The sequence below is a fragment of the Pan paniscus genome, chromosome 4, assembly GCF_029289425.2.
Source record: "Pan paniscus chromosome 4, NHGRI_mPanPan1-v2.0_pri, whole genome shotgun sequence".
Classification (NCBI taxonomy): domain Eukaryota; kingdom Metazoa; phylum Chordata; class Mammalia; order Primates; family Hominidae; genus Pan; species Pan paniscus.
Genome location: NC_073253.2, coordinates 127,182,411 through 127,207,147, shown reverse-complemented (window position 1 = coordinate 127,207,147; position 24,737 = coordinate 127,182,411). Strand labels below are relative to the sequence as shown.

General features: G+C 40.9%; 1 protein-coding gene across 1 annotated transcript in view; it reads left to right on the top strand.

The window, feature by feature from the left end:
* MEIKIN (meiotic kinetochore factor) overlaps positions 1-24,737 on the top strand; it is a 142,165-nt gene that overhangs the window by 59,585 nt on the left and 57,843 nt on the right. The window contains exon 9 of the mRNA XM_014345013.4: positions 9,172-9,242. Coding sequence (XP_014200499.1) covers positions 9,172-9,242 — 71 coding nt within the window. The remainder of the gene's footprint in view (positions 1-9,171; positions 9,243-24,737) is intronic.

The window sequence follows — 24,737 nt, the reverse complement described above, 5'->3', positions numbered from 1 at the left end:
TCATGCTGCTATAAAGACACATGCACACGTATGTTTATTGAGGCACTATTCACAATAGCAAAGACTTGGAACCAACCCAAATGTCCAACGATGATAGACTGGATTAAGAAAATGTGGCACATATATACCGTGGAATACTATGCAGCCATAAAAAATGGTGAGTTCATGTCCTTCGTAGGGACATGGATGCAACTGGAAACCGTCATTCTCAGCAAACTATCGCAAGGACAAAAATCCAAACACCACATGTTCTCACTCATAGGTGGGAATTGAACAGTGAGAACACATGGACACAGGAAGGTGAACATCACACACTGGGGCCTGTTGTGGGGTGGGGGGAGGGGGCGAGGGATAGCATTAGGAGATATACCTAATGCTAAATGACAAGTTAATGGGTGCAGCACACCAACATGGCACATGTATACATATGTAACAAACCTGCATGTTGTGCACATGTACTCTAAAACTTAAAGTATAATAATAATAAAATTAAAAAAAAACAAATTTACAAGAAAAAAAACCATCAAAAAATGGGCAAAGGATATGAGCAGACACTTCTCAAAAGAAGACCTTTATGCAACCAACAGACACATGAAATAATGCTCATCATCGCTGGTCATCAGATAAATGCAAATCAAAAGCACAGTGAATTACCATCTCACACCAGTTAGAATGGTGATCATGAAAACGTCAGGAAACAACAGATGCTGGAGAGGATGTGGAGAAATAGGAATGCTTTTACACTGTTGGTGGGAGTGTAAATTAGTTCAATCATTGTGGAAGACAGTGTGGCAATTCCTCAAAGTTCTAGAACTAGAAATACCATTTGACCCAGTGATCCCCTTACTGGGTATATACCCAAAGGATTATAAATCATGCTACTATAAAGACACATGCACACATATAAACAATATGTTTATTGCAGCACTCTTCACAATAGCAAAGACTTGGAACCAACCTAAATGTCCATCAATGATAGACTGGATTAAGAAAATGTGGCACATATACCGCATGGAATACTATGCAGCCATAAAAAAGGATGAGTTCATGTCCTTTGCAGGGGCGTGGGTGAAGCTGGAAACCATCATTCTCAGCAAACCATCACAAGGACAGTAAACCAAATACCGCATGTTCTTACCCATAGGTGGGAATTGAACAATGAGAACACTTGGACACATGGCGAGGAAATCACACACTGGGGCTTGTCAGGGGATGGGGAGCTGGGGGATGGATAGCATTAGGAGAAATACCTAATGTAAATGACGAGTTGATGGGTGCAGCAAACCAACATGGCACATACCTGTGTAACAAACCTGCATGTTGTGCACATGTACCCTAGAACTTAAAGTATAATAAAAAAATAAAAAATTAAGAGATAAGAGTAGTTTACACACCACAATTACACTGTTATAATACTTTGTGTTTTTCTGTGACCTTATTATTACCAATTAGTTTCGTACCTTCACATTATTTCTTATTGCTCATTCGTGTCCTTTTCTTTGTAAATGAAGTACTCTCTTTGGAATTTCTTATAGGACAGGTCTGGCACTCATGACATCCCTCAGCTTTTGTTTGTGGGAAAGTCTGTGATTCTCCTTGGTGCTTAAAAGATATTTTTGCCTGATATACTATTGTAGAGTAAAAGTTGTTTTCCTTCAGCACTTTAAATATGTCATGCTGTTCTCCCCTGGAGTGTAGGTTTTCCACTGAAAAGTCTGCTCCTAGTGAAGCTCCATTGTATGTTGTGTTTCTTTTTTCTTGCTGCTCTTAAGATCTTTTCTTTATCCTTGAACTTTAAGAGTTTGATTATTAAATGCCTTAAAGTAGTCTTTGGGTTAAATATTCTTGGTATTCTATAATCTTCTTGTACTTGATATTGATATCTTTCTCTAGATTTGGGAAATTCCATGTTGTTATCCCTTTGAATAAACTTTCTGCCCGTCTTTTTCTCTACCTCCTGTTTAAGGCCAACAACCCTTAGATTTGCCATTTCGAAGCTATTTTCTAGATCTTGTAAACATGCTTCATTGTTTTTTATTCTTTTTTCTTTGGTCTTCTCTATGTATTTTAAATAACCTGTCTTCAAGCTCACTAACGCTTTCTTCTGCTAGATCAATTCTGCCATTAAAAGGCTCTGATGGATTCTTCAATGTGTCAGTTGCATTTTTCAACTCCAGAATTTCTTATTTCTTTTTAGTTATTTAAATTTCTTTGTAAAATTTACCAGACAGAATTCTGAATTTCTTCTCTGTGTTATTTTAAATTTCTTTGAATTTCCTCAAAACAGCTATTTTGCATTATCTGTCTAAAAGCTCATATATCTCTGTTTCTCCAGGATTGGTCCGTGGTGCTTTACTTGGTTCATTTGGTGAACCTGTTTGGTGCTCTACCCCTCTGTGGCTGAACTGTTATGTTTTCCCGGATAGTACTGATGCTTGTAGATGTTTGCTGGTGTCTGGACTCTGAAGAGTTAGCCATTTCTTGTAAGTTTTGCACTCTGGGCTTGTTTATACCTGTCCTTCTTAGGAAGACTTTCCAGGTATTTGAAAGGACTTGGGTGTTGTGATCTAAACTGTATCTTCATTAGGCGGCACCCAAAGCCCAGTAACACTGTAGTTCTTGCAGACTTATGGAGGTACCACCTTGCTCAGATAAGATCTGGAAGAATTATCTGGATTACCAGGCAGAGACTCTTTCTCTTCCCTTACTTTCTCCCATACAAACAGAATCAATCTCAATCTCTCTCTCTCTCTCTCTCTCTCTCTCTCTCTCTCTCTCTCTCTCTCTCTCTCTCTCTCTCTCTCTCTCTCTCTCTCTCTCTCTCTCTCCCCCTCCCTCCTTCTCCCTCCCTCCCTCCCTCCCTCCCTCTCTCCCTCTTTTAGTTCTGAGTGGCCTGCAGCTGGGGGTGGGGTAACACAAGCACCTCTGTGACCTCCAATTCCCAATACTGGGACTGTGCTTGGTCAGAACTAAAGCCAGCACAGCACTGGGTCTTACCCAAGGCTCATTGTAACTAATACCTGGCTATTGCCTGTGTTTTCTCAAGGCCCTAAGGCTCTGCAAACAACAGGTGATGAAGCCAACTAAGCTTATGTCCTTCCCTGCAGGGTGGCAAGTTCCCCCAGACCCTGGGCAGGTCCAGAGTGGCTGCCCATGAGCCAGGAATTAGAGTGAAAACCCTTAGCAGTTTACTTGGTGTTCTGTTGTACTGTGGCTGAGCTGGCACTCATACCATGGAACATAGTCCTTCCCACTCTTCTCTCTTCTTTCCACAGGCAGAGGAGCCTCACCCTGCGGCCACGGCCACCACAGGCCCATGGGGAATACTGCCAGGGTACCCACCAGTGTTCCTTTAAGGCCCAAGGGCTCTTCAGTCAGCTTATGGTAAATGCTGCCTGGGACTCACCCTTCAGGGCAGTGGACTCCTCTCTGGCCCAGGGCACATCCAGAAATGCTGCCCAAGAGCCAAGGCCTGGAATTAGGGACCCCCAAGAGCCTGCTTGGTGCTCTACCCTTCTGTGGCTGAGCTGGTATCTAAGGTGCAAGATAAAATCTCCTTTACATTTCCCTCACTTTTCTCAGGCAGAGAGTCTCTTCCCATAACCACCATAGCTGGGAATGTGCTGAGTGTCACTTGCAGCCAGTCTCAGAGTCTCACCCAAGGGCCGTGGTATACTACCTGGTATCATTGCTGGTTATTTAGGGCCCAAGGGCTCTTTAATCAGCAGGTGATGAAACCTGCCAGGATTGGGTCTTCCTTCCCTTCAAGGCAGTGGGTTCCCTTCTGGCCCAGGGTGTGTCTAGAAACGTTGTCTGGGAGCCAGAGCCTTACTGCTCTTCCTGGTACCCTACCCTGCTGTGGCTGAGCTGGTATCCAAGATGGAAGACAATGTCCTCTTTACTCTTTTCTCTCTTCTCCTCAAGCAAAAGGAAGGGGTCTCTTTTGGAGCCATGAGCTGTGCAGCCTGGGGTTATGAGAGGGGTGGCACAAGCACTCCCTTAGCTGCCTTGGCTGGTGTCCCAGTAGGTCACATCCCCGCTCCCCCCCACCACCCCGCCCTGCCCACCCCAAGTCCATGGACTCTGAGCCCAGTTCAGCACTAGGACTCGCCTGGGAGTTACAGTCCTTGTAGCCTAGACTTTCAAGTTTATTTAGGGCCCCAGAGCATTTTATTCCATAGTGGCAAGGCTTGCTGGAACTCAAGTTCTGCCTGTTGGAATGGGCGATTTCCCTTTGGCTAGGTCTGGTTTAAATACTCCCTCCATGGGTGGGCACCAGCTGAGTTCAGCCCAGATTTGCTTTCCACTTGACAGGGCAGCATTGAGTTCAGTGCAATGTCTCACAATCCCTTTACTCTCCTTCCAAATGCACAGATTCTGTCTACATGCCACAGGGCCGCTGTGGGGGGATGAAGGAGGTGTGGCACTGGTGATTCAAGACTGTCTTTCTTAACCTTTTCCAGTGCCTCTTTTAGCAACATGAAGTTAAAACCAGATACTATGAGTGCTCATCTGAATTTTGGTTCTTATGAAGGTGCTTTTTGTGTGTAGATAGTTGTTAAATTGGTGTCCGGCAGGGGCAATGATCAGTGGAGTCTTCTATTCGGCCATCTTGCTTTGTCCTTCCTTATACATTTCTTAATTCAACAAATCCAGCTGTGTTTCAACCGTGTGCCAGGCTCTTCTACTAAGTGTTAAGAAATTCAGAAATGGTTGTTTTTCTTTCTGTCAAGGATTGTATGGTCTAGTAATAGAGATAAACAAATAAACAAGAAAGTACTTCTCAAGCAACTCCTGTTCAGACTTGCAATCTTAATTGCCAACATCAGTCATTAAATGTGGGAGTTTTTCAAAGTTAGTTCCTAGATTCTAATCTCTTTTTATCTTCTGCCTGATATATATAGGTGTCTTGTAATAGGCAGGATTTCCAGGTTTTCTCTTAACCTAGACTCTTCTCCTCTGAGGTTAAGACCATTATATGCAGCTGCCTTCTAGATATCTCCTCTTGGATATTTTAGAGGCATCTCAATTTAGCGTTCATTAATTTAGTTCATTCAGCAAATATTTATTAAGCACCTAAGTATGACATAAACTGTTTTAGTTACCGGGAAACATGACAGTATCCTTGCCCTAATAGAACAAATGTTACATAGTGGAAAAAAAGATAATAAATAGATAAATAAATATATAATGTCAAATAGAAATAACAGTAACTAAGGAATATAAGGTAGGGTAAAGAGGTGTAACTAGGCATGCTATTTTAGATAGAGCAATCAGGATAGGCCTCTCTGAGGAGGTGAGAGCCTGAATAAAATTAGAGAGTCAGCCTTGTGGAAACCTGGGGGGCAGAGCATGCCAGGCAAAGGGAACAATAAGTGAAAAAACCATGAGATGGGAATGTGCTTGGCATGTTTGAGGGAGAGGAAAGAGGTCAGTGTGGCTGGAGCACAGTGAGCAGGAAGATGAATGGTTGAAATTGTGGTCAGAGAGCTAACCAGGTTGTATAAAGTAGAGCCTTGTATACTATTGTAAGGACTATGGATTTTATTCTAAATGTACTGAGAAATACATCTTAGATCATCTTAGAGCAGAGGGATGACATGATCAGATATATATTTTTTTATTTTACATTTTATTTCATTTTAAATGAATTTAAATAGCCCCATAGGTCGGTAGCTACAACACCTGACATTACCATTTTAGGATATTCATATATGTTGTAGTAAGATGGAAAATAATCTAAATATAAATCTGAGAAACTACTGTGTTTCACCTATTCTTTCTGCTTTGCCCATCACTCCAGAGGAGCAAGCTGTAAACTGGAGAAATTCCAAGCTTCCAAGAGCCCTTGAGTTCTATATGTCTGGGTCCAGTGCATCTGTGGTCCTAAGGTTCTAAGAGGTGGTACTTTTCTATGTTCCAAAGACTCAAATTATATATTTTAGAATTATCATTTTGGCTGTTATGTGGAGAATAGATTAAGAGGGCAAGAGTAGAAGCAAGGAGACCTTATTAAACTATTACAGTGATCAGATAATAGTGTTTTAAACCATGATGGTAGCAGTGGTCTGATTTGGAATATATTTTAAAGGCAGATATACTAGGAATTTGTGATTAGGCTGGATATTAGGTAAGAGAAAAAAATAGAAGTCAAAGATGAATATTAAATTCTTGAGAAGTTGGATGAATGATGGTACCATTTATTGAGATGGGAGCACTATAGGGCAGACCAAGTTGGGAGAATGGTTAAGATAATTTTTTTGGACATATTAAATTTGATCTGTCAGCCCATACACATTAAGTTTTGTGAAAGAACACACATGTATATACTATATAATTTCATATATATAAAGTTCAAGAACAGGCAAGACTTTTCTGGGTGACATGTCGAAACAGTGGTAGTCTTTGGAGAAAGGGTGCCAACAAGGAAAGAACACATAGAAAACTTCTCAGGTGCTGGAAATATTTTGTATCTTGATCTGGGTGGTAGATACATGGATGAATACATATATACCAAGATTGTGACTGTTATTATATATATGGTATACTTCAATAAAATCTTTAAAAACAGAAAGGCTTATTAGCTTTCAAGTGGAGATGTCATGAAGGCAGTTTATGATGCAGGAGTCTGGAGAACTCCAGACCAGAGGCTGGGGCTATGGATACATATTTGGAGTCAGCAAAGAGATGTTTTGAAGCCATAGGATTAAATGAAATCATGTAGGAGGTAAAAATAATTTTTAAAAAACATACACAGTGAATGGAAATGGGACACTCCAACATTTAGAGGTAGGGAAAGGGAGAAATATCCGGCAAAAAAACCCTGAGACCTAGTGGCTTGTGCTGTAGTAGGAAAACCAGGAAAGAATGATGAAGCCAGGAGAGGAGAGTGTTTTAAGGAAGGAATGATACCAGCTATGACAAAAGTTATCAAGATTATGAAATCAAATGAGGATTGAGAACTAAGAATTGTCACAGCCAAGACCTAACCTGGTCCTACACTATTGTCCTCCATGTTGGTTAACAGATGTGGTTTAGCAAACCAGAAACCTGAAGGTTATCCTTAACACTTCCTTTTTTGTCATTTTTCAGGCTAATATCTAATCTATTTCCAAATCTTGGTATTAGTTTTATCTCCTACAGAGCTCTCAAACCCACCTGTTGCTTCTTATCCTCAAAGATCCATATGGCAGGAGTGATTAGTCTCTAGGATTAACAGATTTAGCAAATAAAGTTACAGAATACCCACTTAAATTTGAATTCTAATAAACAGCAAATAATTTTTAAGATAAGTATGTCCTAAATATTGCTCATGCTTGTGCTATTAAATGTGATATACTAAAATATTATTCAGTGTTTATTTGAAATTCACACTTAACTGGGCATAGTGTATTTTATCTGGCAACCCTATTAGCCTCTGTAGTGAGGCTGAGGAATACATAAGAAATACACAGATCATAAAAAGAAGGACTTTGTAATGGTAAATTAAGGAGCTTGAGTTTAACTTGGGGGCAGTAGAAAGCCTTTGAAGAGTTTTAAGCAAACAATATTTGCATTTTAAGTATACAAGGATAATGGACTGCAGAGGGAGGTGAATTGAAATGCTATTGAAACCTAAAGAAAAATCTTTTGGTGCCTTAATTCAAGGTAGTATTGTTAAGAATAAAGAAAAGCTGGACCGGGTATCATGGCTTACGCCTGTAATCCCAGTGCTTTGGGAGGCCGAGGCAGGCGGATCACTTGAGGTCAGGAGTTCGAGACCAGCCTGGCCAACATGGTGAGACCTCATCTCTACTTAAAAAAAAAAAAAAAATAGGCCGGGCACGTTGGCTCACGCCTGTAATCCCAACACTTTGAGAGGCTGAGGCGGGCAGATCACCTGAGGTCAGGAGTTTGAGACCAGCCTGGCCAACATGGTGAAACCCTGTCTCTACTAAAAAAAAAAAAAAAAAAAAAAAAAAATTAGCCGGGCGTGGTGGCAGGCACCTGTAATCCCAGCTACTCGGGAGGCTGAGACAGGAGAATCGCTTGAACCCGGGAGGTAGAGGTTGCAGTGAGCCTAGATCACGCCACTGCACTCCAGCCTGGGCAACAAAGAGCAAAACTCCGTCTCAAAAAAAAATTATATATATACTAGCTGGGCGTGGTGGTGTGTGCCTGTAATCTCAGCTACTTGGGAGGCTGAGGCAGGAGAATTGCTTGAACCCGAGAGGTGGAGCTTGCCATGAGCCCGGATCACGCCACTGCCCTCCAGCCTGGGGAACAGAGTGAGACTCCATCTCAAAAAAAGAAAAAGAAAAGCTGAATATGCAATTTTAAATGCATATGATAGGCAAAATTGGCACATAGCAGAGACTCAATAAATACTTGTTGCTTGGATTGAGTCCAGAGAGAGGAAAAGGGAAGACTCAAGACTGAAGAAGAGACATAAAAAGGAGCCAGGTTAGAAATGTTCCAGCCTGTTGTAGTAAGGTCCAGTGAGGTAGGACAGGAAAGGTTTCTGCTGATATTGGTGGAAGTGCAACTGGATACTTTGGATTTGGAAGTAAATAGGAGGAGAGGAAATAAAGTTGGTATATGTGGACAGATCTTTTAAGAAATTTGCCTGTGGACAAGAGGAGATACAGGGGCTATAGCAGGAGGTGGATATGAGGTACAAGGAGAGTTTTTGATGAAACAGGCTTGAGAATGTTTAAAATGCTGATAGAAAAGTTGCAGTAAACAGGTACACTAAAAGCCGAGGCTTCGCCACTGTACAATTTTTCCATATAACCAAAAACCACTTGTACCCCTAAAGCTATTGAAATTTAAAAAAAGAAAAAAGAAAAAATTGTAGTAGAAAAAGAGCTTGAAAATGTGGAGAGTGGAAATGGTAGGATAATGAATGAAGAAGTATAATCACATGCGACTTTCCCTACTAACTGAAAAGAAAATATTTTACATATTTTTTATTTGCTTCTGTGAAACCTGGAGCTCTTAAGATAAGGATGTTTTTATTATTCAACATACAATAATTTTTCTTGTTTAATTATTGACAAAGGTGCAGTCATTAAAATCAGGGGTTTTACAAATATTATTTTGTTTTGTCAAATTTGAATTCTCTTGTCCTTTGGACTCATAGTTAATGACAGTTGAAATAAGTAGAATACTGAACTATGTTTTTATTTATAGATAATGCAGCTTGTGAGATTTTACTTGCTGAGAAAACTTGCCCTTCAACCCCTGAAAAAACAAAGAAAAAAGCAAGTATTGAAGCAGAATAACTACATAAATCATAATACATTTCATTAATAAAGAATATACTTTTAACTGTTTAAATTTACTTTTTTTTTTTTTTTTTTTAAGAAATGGGGTCTCTTTCTGTCACCCAGGTTAGAGTTCAGTGCTGTGATCATAGCTCACTACAGCCTTGAACTTCTGGGCTCAAGCTGTTCTCCTGTTTCAACCCCCTGAGTAACTGGAACTACAGGCATGCATGCACTACCATGCCAAGCTAATTTTTAAATTTTTTTGTAAAGATGGGGTATCACTTGTTGTCCAGGCTCATCTCAAACTCATGGCCTCAAGCGATCCTACCACCTCAGCCTCCCAAAGTCCTGGAATTATAGGCATGAGCCACTGTACCCAGCCTTAACCAATACTTTTTTTTTTGAGTCAGAGTTTCACTCTGTCATCCAGGGTGGAGTGCAGTGGCATGATCTCGGCTCACTGCAAGCTCTGCCTCCTGGGTTCATGCCATTCTCCTGCCTCAGCCTCCCGAGTAGCTGGGACTACGGGTGCCTGCCACTACGCCTGGATAATTTTTTGTATTTTTAGTAGAGACAGGGTTTCACCGTGTTAGCCAGGATGGACTCGATCTCCTGACCTCGTGATCCGCCCGCCTCGGCCTCCCAAAGTGCTGGGATTACAGGCGTGAGCCACCACGCCCAGCCAACCAATACTTTTATAGGAATTCCTTTTCAGCTATTTAAGTCAATAATTAAAAGCATTTTGGGAGTTTATCAAATAGATTATTCAATTTATGGAAAATCTATGCAGCTTATAAACGAGTATATACTCTATATAAGTTTAATGAAAGAGAATGAAAATGTATAGTAGTCCCCCCTCATCTGTGAGGGATACATCCCAAGACCCCCAGTGGATGTGGATAGTACTGAACCCTATATATACTACATGTTTTTGATCTGATAACTGAGACAGCTACTGAGTAACTAATGAGCGGATAGTATGTCTATCATGGATATGCTGGATAAAGGGATGATTGATCCTAGAGTGGACTGGACTGAGGGGGATGGCACACGATTTCATCATGCTACTCAGAATGGTGTGCAATTTAAAACTTACAAATTGTTTATTTCCAGAACTTTCCATTTTATATTTTGGATTGTGGTTGACCACAGGTAACTGAAACTGTGGTAGACAAAACTGTGGATGGGTGACTGGGGGGCAGGGTGCGGGGACCAGTGTTCTTTACATTTTCTCCAACTTTCCTTTGAATAATGCTGAAGATTACTTATGAATCATTACGTTAGGCATGGAATCGGGGTCTTTTTTTGTTTTCTTTTGTTTTTTTTGAAACAAGGTCTTCCTCTGTCACCCAGGCTGGAGTGCAGTGGCTCTCTCACCACTCACTGTAACCTTGACCTCCTCAGACTCAAATGATTCTCTTGCCTCAGCCTACCTAGTAGCTGGGACTACAGGCACACACTGCCACAAATGGCTAATTTTCATATTTTTGGTAGAGACAGGGTTTCAACATGTTGCTCAGGCTGGCCTTGAACTCCTGGGTTCAAGCGATCCACCCGCTTCACCCTCCCAAAGTGTTGGTAGAGGTGTGAGCCATCACGCCCAGCTGGAATCTGGAGGCCTTTAGGGAAAAATTTGGACTTTATTTTGTATATAGCAAGAGCTACTTTTTGAGTAGCTTTCATTAATTATATATTTTGTTTATGGTATTCCAGGCAGGTTAGTAGTTAGTTTCTGTTTGTTTGTTTTTACCTACTTTTTTAATCATTAAAAAAAATTCAACTTTTTATTACATAATTTTGCTTTTTTTTAAAATTTTATTATTATTATACTTTAACTTTTAGGGTACAAGTGCACAACGTGCAGGTTTGTTACATATGTATACATGTGCCATGTTGGTGTGCTGCACCCATTAACTCCTCATTTAGCATTAGGTATATCTCCTAATGCTATCCCTCCCCACTCCTCCCACCCCACAACAGGCCCCAGTGTGTGATGTTCACCTTCCTGTGTCCATGTGTTCTCATTGTTCATTTCCCACCTACGAGTGGGAACATGCGGTGTTTGGATTTTTGTCCTTGTGATAGTTTGCTGAGAATGACGGTTTCCAGTTGCATCCATGTCCCTACGAAGGACATGAACTCATCATTTTTTATGGCTGCATAGTATTCCATGGTATATATGTGCCACATTTTCTTAATCCAGTCTATCATCGTTGGACATTTGGGTTGGTTCCAAGTCTTTGCTATTGTGAATAGTGCCTCAGTAAACATACGTGTGCATGTGTCTTTATAGCAGCATGATTTATAATCCTTTGGGTATATACCCAGTAATGGGATGGCTGGGTCAAATGGTATTTCTAGTTCTAGATCCCTGAGGAATCGCCACACTGACTTCCACAATAGTTGAACTAGTTTACAGTCCCACCAACGGTGTAAAAGTGTTCCTATTTCTCCACATCCTCTCCAGCACCTGTTGTTCCCTGACGTTTTAATGATCGCCATTCTAACTGGTGTGAGATGGTACCTCACTGTGGTTTTGATTTGCATTTCTCTGATGGCCAGTGATGATGAACATTTTTTCATGTGTCCGTTGGCTGCATAAATGTCTTCTTTTGAGAAGTGTCTGCTCATATCCTTTGCCCACTTTTTGATGGGGTTGTTTGTTTTTTTCTTGTAAATTTGTTTGAGTTCATTGTAGATTCTGGATATTAGCCCTTTGTCAGATGAGTAGATTGCAAAAATTTTCTTCCATTCTGTAGGTTGCCTGGTCACTCTGATGGTAGTTTCTTTTGCTGTGCCGAATCTCTTTAGTTTAATTAGATCCCATTTGTCAATTTTGGCTTTTGTTGCCATTGCTTCTGGTGTTTTAGATATGAAGTCGTTGCCCATGCCTACATCCTGAATGGTATTGCCTAGGTTTTCTTCTAGAGTTTTTATGGCTTTAGGTCTAACATGTAAGTCTTTAACCCATCTTGAATTAATTTTTGTATAAGGTGTAAGGAAGGGATCCATTTTCAGCTTTCTACATATGGCTAGCCAGTTTTCCCAGCACCATTTATTAAATAGCGAATCCTTTCCCCATTGCTTGTTTTTGTCAGATTTGTCAAACATCAGATAGTTGTAGATATGCGACATTATTTCTGAGTGCTCTGTTCTGTTCCATAGGTCTATATCTCTGTTTTGGTACCAGTACCATGCTGTTTTGGTTACTGTAGCCTGGTAGTATAGTTTGAAATCAGGTAGCATGATGCCTCCAGCTTTGTTCTTTTGGCTTAAGATTGACTTGGTGATGTGGGCTCTTGTTTGGTTCCATATGAACTTGAAAGTAGTTTTTTCCAATTATGTGAAGAAAGTCATTGGCAGCTTTTTGGGGATGGCATTGAATCTATAAATTACCTGGGGCAGTATGGCCATTTTCACAATATTGATTATTCCTACCCATGAACATGGAATGTTCTTCCATTTGTTTGTATCCTCTTTTATTTCATTGAGCAGTGGTTTGTAGTTCTCCTTGAAGAGGTCCTTCACGTCCCTTGTAAGTTGGATTCCTAGGTATTTTATTCTCTTTGAAGCCATTGTGAATGGGAGTTCACTCATGATTTGGCTCTCTGTTTCTCTGTTATTGGTGTATAAGAATGCTTGTGATTTTTGCACATTGATTTTGTATCCTGAGACTTTGCTGAAGTTGCCTATCAGCTTAAGGAGATTTTGGGCTGAGAAGATGGGGTTTTCTAGATATACAATCATGTCATCTGCAAACAGGGACAATTTGACTTCCTCTTTTCCTAATTGAATACCCTTTATTTCCTTCTCCTGCCTGATTGCCCTGGCCAGAACTTCCAACACTATGTTGAATCGGAGTGGTAAGAGAGGACATCCCTGTCTTGTGCCAGTTTTCAAAGGGAATGCTTCCAGTTTTTGGCCATTCAGTATGATATTGGCTGTGGGTTTGTCATAGATAGCTCTTATTATTTTGAGATGCGTCCCATCAATACCTAATTTATTGAGAGTTTTTAGCATGAAGTGTTGTTGAATTTTGTCAAAGGCCTTTTCTGCATCAATTGAGATAATCATGTGGTTTTTGTCTTTGGTTCTGTTTATATGCTGGATTACATTTATTGATTTTCGTATGTTGAACCAGCCTTGCATCCCAGGGATGAAGCCCACTTGATCATGGTGGATAAGCTTTTTGATGTGCTGCTGGATTCAGTTTGCCAGTATTTTATTGAGGATTTTTGCATCAATGTTCATCAAGGATACTTGTCTAAAATTCCCTTTTTTTGTTGTGTCTCTGCCAGGCTTTGGTATCAGGATGATGCTGGCCTCATAAAATGAGTTAGGGAGGATTCCCTCTTTTTCTATTGATTGGAATAGTTTCAGAAGGAATGGTACCAGCTCCTCCCTGTACCTCTGGTAGAATTCGGCTGTGAATCCATCTGGTCCTGGACTTTTTTCGTTGGTAAGCTATTGATTATTGCCTCAATTTCAGAGCCTGTTATTGGTCTATTCAGAGATTCAACTTCTTCCTCGTTTAGTCTTGGGACGATGTATGTGTCGAGGAATTTATCCATTTCTTCTAGATTTTCCAGTTTATTTGCATAGAGGTGTTTATAGTATTCTCTGATGGTAGTTTGTATTTCTGTGGGATTGGTGGTGATATCCCCTTTATCATTTTTTATTGCATCTATTTGATTCTTCTCTCTTTTCTTCTTTATTAGTCTTGCTAGCAGTCTATCAATTTTGTTGATCTTTTCAAAAAACCAGCTGCTGGATTCATTAATTTTTCAAAGGCTTTTTTTGTGTCTCTATTTCCTTCAGTTCTGCTCTGATCTTAGTTATTTCTTGCCTTCTGCTAGCTTTTCAATGTGTTTGCTCTGGCTTTTCTAGTTCTTTTAATTGTGATGTTAGGGTGTCAATTTTAGATCTTTCCTGCTTTCTCTTGTGGGCATTTAGTGCTATAAATTTCCCTCTACACACTGCTTTGAATGTGTCCCAGAGATTCTGGTATGTTGTGTCTTTGTTGTCGTTGGTTTCAAAGAGCATCTTTATTTCTGCCTTGATTTCATTATTTACCCAGTAGTCATTCAGGAGCAGGTTGTTCAGTTTCCATGTAGTTGAGTGGTTTTGAGTGAGTTTCTTAATCATGAGTTCTAGTTTGATTGCACTGTGGTCTGAGAGACAGTTTGTTATAATTTCTGTTCTTTTTCATTTGCTAAGGAGTGCTTTACTTCCAACTATGTGTTCAATTTTGGAATAGGAGGGGTGCTGAAAAGAATGTATATTCTGTTGATTTGGGGTGGAGATTTCTGTAGATGTCTATTAGGTCCGCTTGGTGCATAGCTGAGTTCAATTCCTCGGTATCCTTGTTAACTTTCTGTCTCATTGATCTGTCTAATGTTGACAGTGGGGTGTTAAAGTCTCCCATTATTATTGTGTGGGAGTCTAAGTCTCTTTGTAGGTCACTAAGGACTTGCTTTATGAATCTGGGTGCTCCTATATTGGGTGCATATATATTTAGGATAGTTAGTTCTTCTTGTTGAATTGATGCCTTTACCATTATGTAATGGCCTCCTTTGTCTCTTTTGATCTTTGTTGGTTTAAAGTCTGTTTTATCAGAGACTAGGATTACAACCCCTGCCTTTTTTTGTTTTCCATTTGCTTGGTAGATCTTCCTCCATCCCTTTATTTTGGGCCTATGTGTGTCTCTGCATGTGAGATGGGTTTCCTGAATACAGCACACTGATGGGTCTTGACTCTTTATCCAATTTGTCAGTCTGGACAAATTTAATTGGAGCATTTAGCCCCTTTACATTCAAAGTTAATATTGTTATGTGTGAATATGATCCTGTCATTATGATGTCAGCTGGCTATTTGGCTCGTTAGTTGATGCAGTTTCTTCCTAGACTGGATGGTCTTTACAATTTGGCATGTTTTTGCAGTGGCTGGTACCGGTTTTTCCTTTCCATGTTTAGTGCTTCCTTCAGGAGCTCTTTTAGGGCAGGCCTGGTGGTGACTAAATCTCTCAGCATTTGCTTGTCTGTAAAGTATTTTATTTCTCCTTCACTTATGAAGCTTAGTTTGGCTGGATATGAAATTCTGGGTTGAAAATTCTTTTCTTTAAGAATGTTGAATATTGGCCCCCACTCTCTTCTGGCTTGTAGAGTTTCTGCCGAGAGATCAGCTGTTAGTCTCATGGGCTTCCCTTTGTGGGTAACCTGACCTTTCTCTCTGGCTGCCCTTAACATTTTTTCCATTTCACCCTTGGTGAATCTGACAATTATGTGTCTTGGAGTTGCTCTTCTCAAGGAGTATCTTTTTGGTGGTCTCTGTATTTCCTGAATGTGAATGTTGGCCTGCCTTGCTAGATTGGGGAAGTTCTCCTGGATAATATCCTGCAGAGTGTTTTCCAGTTTGGTTCCATTCTCCCCGTCACTTTCAGGTACACCAATCAGATGTAGGTTTGGTCTTTTCATGTAGTCACATATTTCTTGGAAGCCTTGTTCATTTCTTTTTATTATTTTTTCTCTAAACTTCTCTTCTCACTTCATTTCATTCATTTCATCTTCCATCACTGATACCCTTTCTTCCAGTTGATCGCATCGGCTACTGAGGCTTGTGCATTCGTCACATAGTTCTCGTGCCATGGTTTTCAGCTCCATCAGGTCTTTTAAGGACTTCTCTGCATTGGTTATTCTAGTTATCCATTCGTCTAATTTTTTTTCAAAGTTTTTAACTTCTTTGCCATTGGTTTGAACTTCCTCCTTTAGCTCGGAGTAGTTTGATCATCTGAAGCCTTCTTCTCTCAACTCGTCAAAGTCATTCTCCGTCCAGCTTTGTTCTGTTGCTGGTGAGGAGCTGCATTCCTTTGGAGGAGGAGAGGTGCTCTGATTTTTAGAGTTTCCAGTTTTTCTGCTCTGTTTTTTCCCCCATCTTTGTGGTTTTATGTACCTTTGGTCTTTGATGATGGTGACGTACGGATGGGTTTTTGGGGTGGATGTCCTTCCTGTTTTTTTTAGTTTTTCTTCTAACAGTCAGGACCCTCAGCTGCAGGTCTGTTGGAGTTTGCTAGAGGTCCACTCCAGACCCTGTTTGCCTGGGTATCAGCAGTGGTGGCTGCAGAACATCGGATATTGGTGAACCGCAAATGCTGCTGCCTGATCGTTCCTCTGGAAGTTTTGTCTCAGAGGAGTACCCGGCTGTGTGAGGTGTCAGTCCGCCCCTACTGGGGGGTGCCTCCCAGTTAGGCTACTCGGAGGTCAGGGACCCACTTGAGGAGGCAGTCTACCCATTCTCAGATCTCAAGCTGCGTGCTGGGAGAACCACTACTCTCTTCAAAGCTGTCAGACAGGGACATTTAAGTCTGCAGAGGTCACTGCTGTCTTTTTGTTTGTCTGTGCCCTGTCCCCAGAGGTGGAGCCTACAGAGGCAGGCAGGCCTCCTTGAGCTGTGGTGGGCTCCACCCAGTTCGAGCTTCCTAGCCGCTTTGTTTACCTAATCAAGTCTCGGGAATGGCGGGCGCCCCTCCCCCAGCCTCGCTGTCGCCTTGCAGTTTGATCTCAGACTGCTGTGCTAGCAATGAGCGAGACTCTGGGCGTAGGACCCTCTGAGCCATGTGCGGGATATAATCTCCTGGTGTGCCGTTTTTTAAGCCAGTTGGGAAAGTGCAGTATTAGGGTGGGAGTGACCCAATTTTCCAGATGCCGTCTGTCACCCCTTTCCTTGACTAGGAAAGGGAATTCCCTGACCCCTTGCGCTTCCCGGGTGAGGTGATACCTCGCCCTGCTTCGGCTTGCGCACGGTGCACTGCACCCACTGTCCGGCACCCACTATCTGGCACACCCCAGTGAGATGAACCGGGTACCTCAGTTGGAAATGCAGAAATCACCCGTCTTCTGCGTCGCTCATGCTGGGAGCTGTAGACCGGAGCTGTTCCTATTCGGCCATCTTGGCTCCTCCTTCTGTTTTTACCTATTTTATAGCTGAGAAAACTGAGGTTTAGATTTTCATCAGTTTCTTGAGGAGGTTGTGGCAGGTCTTTCCGGATCTAAAGCCTATACTCTTTCTACTACACTAGATTGTCACTGTAAGGAATTAGAGAGCAAATAGAAAAGGGGCAAGAGGGTGAATAGGGAGACCCATTAGTAGGGAGTTACAAAGATTTTTGGCGACGTATAGTGGTGGCTTTGACTAGGGTGTTTGATAGGAGAGATCAAGAAATAGGCATGTATTCAAGATAATTTTGCCTGTAGAGTTGATCGATAGGATACAAATGATGAAGGAATAAGAAATGTTAAGAAAGACTTCTGGGTTTCCATTTTGAGCATCTTTAGTGGATAAAGATGCTATTTAGTGTGATAGGAAAGACAGGTGTTCTGAGGATGCATGAAGATGGAAATGTTGAGAAGGCCATTGGCTATCAATCTGGGGGTCAGGGGAACAGATGTACTGTATTATAAATTTTTTTTAAGTCGTGGAAATGGGCGAAATATCCTAGGAAATAGTATCTATAGAGTAAGGAAGAGAAGTGGGCCCAGGTCAATCCCTGGAAAACTCCATCGTCAGGTACAAAAGGAAGAGTGGTGGAGAAGAGGAGAAAAATAAACAGAACGTAGTATCATAGAAATCAAGAGAGGAAATCATTTCACCCAGAAAAGGGGAAATGGTCAACAGTGTTGAATGCTGCTTGAAGGTCCAGTATTATAAAGACTTTTTGTGTGTGTGTGTCTATGTTATTTTTGATTATTTACATTTAAAATGTTAATTATTATGAGTGCTTAATAGCTGTATGTCTTTATGGGGTACATGTGATGTTTTGATAAAGGCACACAATGCATAATAATCAAATCAGGGTAAATGGGATATCCATCATCTCAAGAGTTTATTGTTTCTTTGTGTTAGGAAGGAATTTAAAAGTCAATTGTAGGACTTCCAGTTTCCAGTGCAGCAGTGTAAGAATCTTAGAAGTCATCACTTTGTCCTAACAACAAGTAAAGTGCTGAACAAACTGAAAAGTCACCAGTTTTTCTTGGGTCCATCAGAGAAGTAAGGTCATAGAGAAAATTGCTGCACCAAATATTGAAGAGACAGACAGGAGGATACAGAGAATCACAACTTACCAAAACAGAAACCCATGAACAGAAACCTCCATGGGAACCATTGCCAGGGTAGGAAAACCTAAACAGTGTTGATGAATTGCTGGAGGCTGAATATGGACAAATCTGAGAGTCGTAGGTGGTCCCCCTGCCACTTTTGTGAGTTTTACTTCCAGGAGCTCTGCCATCAGGTCTTCATAGTAAATGTTAGAGTAAAATCCTCTCATGCTTCTAGCAGTGGGAAGAGAAAGGAACTATTTGAAACAGAATGCTAGAATATTCGGGTTTTTTGTTTTTGTTTTCTGTAACAAGGCCTGGCCTCAGGAGAAAGTATTTTTCAGAACCTAACCTGCTGGGGGAACTATGTGGTAGACAAACTGGTTCTAAAGTTTATGTGGAGAGGGAAAAGATACAGAATAGCCAACTCAATATTGAAGGAGAAAAAGTCAAAGGACTGATACTGCCTGTATTTAAGACTTACTGTAAAGGTGCAGTAATCAAGACAGTATGGGTTTGGTAAAAGAATAAACAAACAGATCGATGGAACAGAATAGAGAGAGAGCCCAGAAACAGACCCATATAAATATAGTCAACTGATCTTTGACAAAGGAGCAAAGGCAATATAATGGAGAAAAGTTGGTATTTTCTACAAATGGTGCTTGAATAACTGGACCCCCAAATTGCAAAAACATGAACCTAGACACAGACCTTATACTCTTCACAAGAATTAATCACAATGGGTCATGGACCTAAATGTAAAATGCAAAACTGTAAACCTTCTAGAAGATAACATAGGATAAAATCTAGGTGACCTTGAGTATGGTGATGACTTTTTAGATACAATACCAAAGGCACAATTATAAAAGAAATAAGTGATAACCTGGACTTCATTAAAATAAAAAAACTTCTGCTGTATGAAGGACAATGTCAAGATAATGAGATAACAAGCCACAGATTGGGAGACAATATTTGCAAAAGACATATCTGATAAAAGACTGTAAACCAACATAGACAAAGAAGCCTTAAAATTCAACAATAAGGGCCAGGCACAGTGGCTCATGCCTGTAATCCTGGCACTTTGGGAGGCCAAGGCAGGCAGATCACTTGAGCCCATGAATTTGAGACAAGCCTGGGCAACATTTTTTTTTTTTTTTTGTAGAGACAGAATCCCTGTCGGGAGGCTGAGATGGGAGGATCGCATGAGCCTGGGAGGTTAAGGCTGCAGTGAGCCCTGACCACACCTCTGCACACTGCTGCCTAGGCAACAGAGTGATACCCTGTCTCAAAAAATAAAAACAACAACAACAACAAAACCAACCAAACAAAAACCCTCAAGAATAAGAAAATGAAAAACCCAGTGAAAAATGGGCCAAAGACCTGAACAGACACCTCACGAAAGAAGATATACAAAAGGCAATAGTTTATGAAAAGTTGTTCAATATCATATGTCATTAGGCAATTGCAATTGCAAATTAAAACAACAATGAGTGGCTGGGTGCTGTGGCTTATGCCTGTAATCCCAACATTTTCGGGGACTGAGGCAAATGGATTGCCTTAGCCCAGGGTTCAAGACCAGCCTGGGCAACATGGCAAAACCCTGTCTCTACTAAACAATATTAGCCTGGCATGGTGCTGCAGGCCTGTAGTCATAACTACTCTGGAAGTGAAGGTAGGAGGATCACCTGAATTTGGGAGGTCAAGGCTGCAGTGAACTGTGATCATGCCACTGCTCTCCAGCCTGGGCAACAGAGTGAGACTCTGTTTCAAAAAAACCAGAAACAGCAACAGCGAGTTATTATTACACACCTATTAGAACGGCCAAAATCCAAAACACTGACAACACCAAATGCTGGAGGATATGAAGCAATAGGAAATCTCATTCTTTGCTGCTGAGAATGCAAAATGATACGGTCACTTTGGAAAATGGTTTCATGATTTTTAAAAACTAAACATACTCATATATGATCCAGCAATTACATTCCATAGTGTTTATGCAAATGAATTGAAAAATTGTATCCACACAAAGTATGCACCTGAACGTTTATAGCAACTGTTTTCATAATTTCCAAAACTTGGAAGCAACGAAAATGTTCTTCATTAGGTGAATGCATAAATAAACTGTGGTATATCCAGACAATGGAATATTATTTAGCACTGAAAAGGAATTAGGTATCCAGCAATGAAAAGACATGGAGGAAACTTAAATTCATATTACTAAGTGAAAGAAGTGACTTTGAAAAGGCTACATACTGTGTGATTCCAACCATATGATGTTCTGGAAAAGCAAAACTATGTTGACAATAAAAAGATTGGTGGTTGCCAGAGGTTAGGAGGAAGGGATGGATGAATAGGCAGATTACAGAGGAATTTTAAGACTGGGAAACTACTTTGTATGATATTAGAATGGTGGGTACATCTCATTATACATTTGTCAAAACCCACAGAATATACAACACCAAGAGTGAACCCAACCCTAAGGTAAACTGTGGACTTTTGAGATAATGATGTGTCAGTGTAGGTTCATTCATTATAATAAATACACCACTATTGTATAGGATGTTGATAGCAGGAGAGGCTTTACATGTATGGGGACTGGGGATATATGAGAAGTCTATATTTTCTGCTCAAGTTTGCTGTGAATCCAAAACTGACCTAAAAAATAAAATTCATTATTTTTTTTTAAAAAGTCAGTTGAATTTGGAATCATGAAGGAAACTGGTGACTTTGGTAGGAAAAATTTTAGCAGACTAAAGAGAGGCAAACCAGATTAGAATGGGTTGAAGACTATGGAAAGTGAGGAAGTAACAGTTATTTATAGAGCTTGACTCTGAAGGGAAATAGAGAAAAATAATGGTAACTGGATGAATATGCAGGGTTATAGGAAGCTTTTTCTTTTAAGATGAGATATACTGTATCATTGTTGAGTACTAATGGGAATGAAGGAGGGGAGGAAGAGAGGATAGCTAAATTTAACTCAATAGGCAACTAGAATTCTCTGTGGCCTAGAGATCTAATTGAACTTGGCCTGAATTTCACTTCTTTAGCCAAAAGCAATAAAAAAACTTCCCCATCCTTTCTACATTTTCTTTTCTTCGCTTCCTCATGATTACCTGTCCTTCTCCTGCTTCCATGCATACTGTCAGTTCCATGAATTCTCCCTTGCTCTCTCACCTTCCCTCCCTCCTGGGGCTGAAGAGGCAGCCACAGACAACAATCCTATTCCCTCACCCCCACAGAGGGGCAACTGTGCATTCTCACACACTCCAAAGACAAATTCCACTGCCTGCTCTAGGCCAAGGCTCAGATGAAGCCAGTCCCTTTCAGTTTCCTGCCTATGGCTGTTCCTGGGGGAAGCAACCCCACTCTTCCCAGTTGCAGGGCCACAGCACAGCTGCTGCTGCCTCCACCTGAGCATTCTGCCAATAGCCACAGGGTCATTCTGCCCCTGCATGCCACCGCCAGCATCTTTACACACCATGAGGGGGCCTAAAGGCACAACCTAGCTTGGCTCTACCTCCCCTAGTACCCAAGGACACTATCCAGAGGTCTGAAGATCACCCAGCCCGGTACACCATTGGTTGCACCTGAGCACTCTTCCCAGGGTCTGAGATCAGGCTCAATCAACCTGCCACTACCACCACAGCTGGCATTCACCAGCATGTGCCACTTGCAGATCTGGAAACCAGCCTGCCCAACCCATTGTAGCCATGCCAACACCAACACAGTTGACTGAGTTCCAGTGGATTTTCCTACCACTGCTACTGCCATTGGCCATGCCATGCACACTCCACAAGGACTCTAGAATTCACCCACCTGCACAGCCTACTGCTGCAATACCTGGCACACAAGCAAGACACCTAGAGGCCCAAGAATTGGCTACCTGGATCCACTAACACCAATGCCAGGTTGTGCTGCCTTGGGGCCCAAGGACAGGCATGCTTAACATACCACTGCTGCCGCTGAGGCCTGAAGACCAGTCTACTTGGCATCCCAGTCCCCAGCAAAACTTCATCATAGCCTCCACTAACAACCACATGCTAAGCCACCAAGGAAATCACAGATAACACTGATGCTGTTTACAGCCAAAGAAATCATACAAAGACAGTAATACTGCATATGCCCAGAATCAGAGCAAATGTGCTCTAGCCTACCAACACATATGCACATACACACATCTTCAGAAAAATGTGCCCCTGATGAAAGCAAATTCAAAAAAATTGGAAAAAGCAGCTGTAACACCAGATGCACAGATATCAATGTAAGGACACAGGAAACTTGAAAAAGCAAGGAAATATGACACCTGCAAAGGTACACAATAATTCTCTAGCAACAGATCCTAATACAAAAGAAATTCATGGCCGGGTGCAGTGGCTCATGCCTGTAATCCCAGCGCTTTGGGAGGCCCAGGTGGGCAGAACACGAGGTCAGGAGATCGAGACCATTCTGGCTAACATGGTGAAACCCTGTCTCTACTAAAAATACAAAAAATTAGCCGGGCATGGTGGCGCGTGCCTGCAGTCCCAGCTACTTGGGAGGCTGAGGCAGGAGAATGGCATGAACTGAGGAGGCGGAGCTTGCAGTGAGTGGAGATTGTGCCACTGCACTCCAGCCTGGGCATCAGAGCATGACTCCATCTAAAAAAAAAAAAAAAATCACAAAATCCCAGGAAAAAGAATTCAAAATTTTGATACTAAAGAAGCTTGGTGAGATGCAAGAGAATTCCAAAAAACAAAACAAAGAAATCAGAAAAAAAATTCAGGATACAAATGAGAAATTTACCGAAGAGATGGATATTATTGAAAAAAGAACCAAACAGAAATTCTGGAAATGAAGGTTTCATTGAATGAAATACAAAATACACTCAAAAGATTCAACAATAGACTAAATCAAACAGAGGAAAGAATCTCAGAACTTGAAGACAGTTCTTTTGACATAACCCAGTTAGGCAAAAATAAAGAAAAAATTAACAAGAATGAGCAATGCCTTCATAACTATGGAACACTATCAAGTGACCAGATATTCAAAGTGTTGATATCCCTGAAGGCAAAGAGAAAATGAAAGGGTTTGAAAACCTATTTAATGAAATAATAGATGAAAACTTCTCAAGTCTAACAAGAGATTTAGGCATCCAGATACAGGAGGCTCAGTGATTTCCCAGACAGATACAACATAAAAATGTCTTCTCCATGGCATATTGTAGTCAAACTGTCTAAGTGAAAGACAGAGAATTCTAAAAGCAGCAGGAGAAAAGTATCTAGTCATAAAGGAAACCCCATTAGACTAACAGCAGACTCTCTCAGCAGAAGCCTTACAGGCCAGGAAAGAATGATATGATATATTCAAAGTGCTGAAAGAACAAATCTGCCAGCCGAGGATACTATATACAGCAAATTTGTTCTTCACCAATGAAGGAGAAATAAAGTATTTCCCAGACAATCAAATGCCGAGAAAATTCATTACTACTAAACTCAAGGGAGTCCTACAACTGGGGGTGAAATGATGATAGTTACTATCATGAAAACACATGAAACTATAAAACTCACAAGTAAAGCAAACACACAAAGGAGGAGGAGAAAGGACTCAAATGATTCTACTACAGAAAACCACCAAAACACGGTCACAAATAAGAGAAAAAGAAAGGAACAAAGAGTGTACAGATCAGAAAACAATTAAGAATATAACAGGAACAAAGCATGACATATCAATGATAAACTTGAATGTTAATGGATTAAATTCTCTACTTAAAAGATATAGACTGGCTGAATGATTAAAAAAACATGATTCAACTATATGCTGCCTACAAGAAATGCACTTTATCTGTAAAGAAAAATAGAGACTCAAAGGAATGGTGAATTACTCCATTTTCACATTGCTGATAAAAACATACCCGAGATTGGGAAGAAGAAAAGGTTTAATGGACTTACAGTTCCACATGGCTGGGGAGGCCTCACAATCATGCAGAAGGTGAGGAGGAGCAAGTCACGTCTTACATGGGTGGTGGCAGGCAGAGAGAGCTTGTGCAGGCAAACTTTCATTTTCAAAACCATCAGATCTCATGAGATGTATTCACTATCACAAGAACGGCATGGGAAAGACCTGCCCCCATGATTCAGTTATCTCCCAGAGGGTCCCTCCCATAACATGTGAGAATTATGGAAGCTACAAGATGAGATTTGGGTGGGGACACAGAGCCAAACTATATCAAATAGAAAAAGATATTCCATGCAAACAGTAACCATAAGTGAGCAGGAGTAGTTATACTTAGATAAAACAGACTTTAAGTCAAAAACAGTAAAAAGAAAAAAAAAAAAAGGACAAAGAAGGTCATTATATAATGATAAAAGGATCAATCTAGAAGAGCGTGTAACAATACTAAATACATATGCACCCAACAATG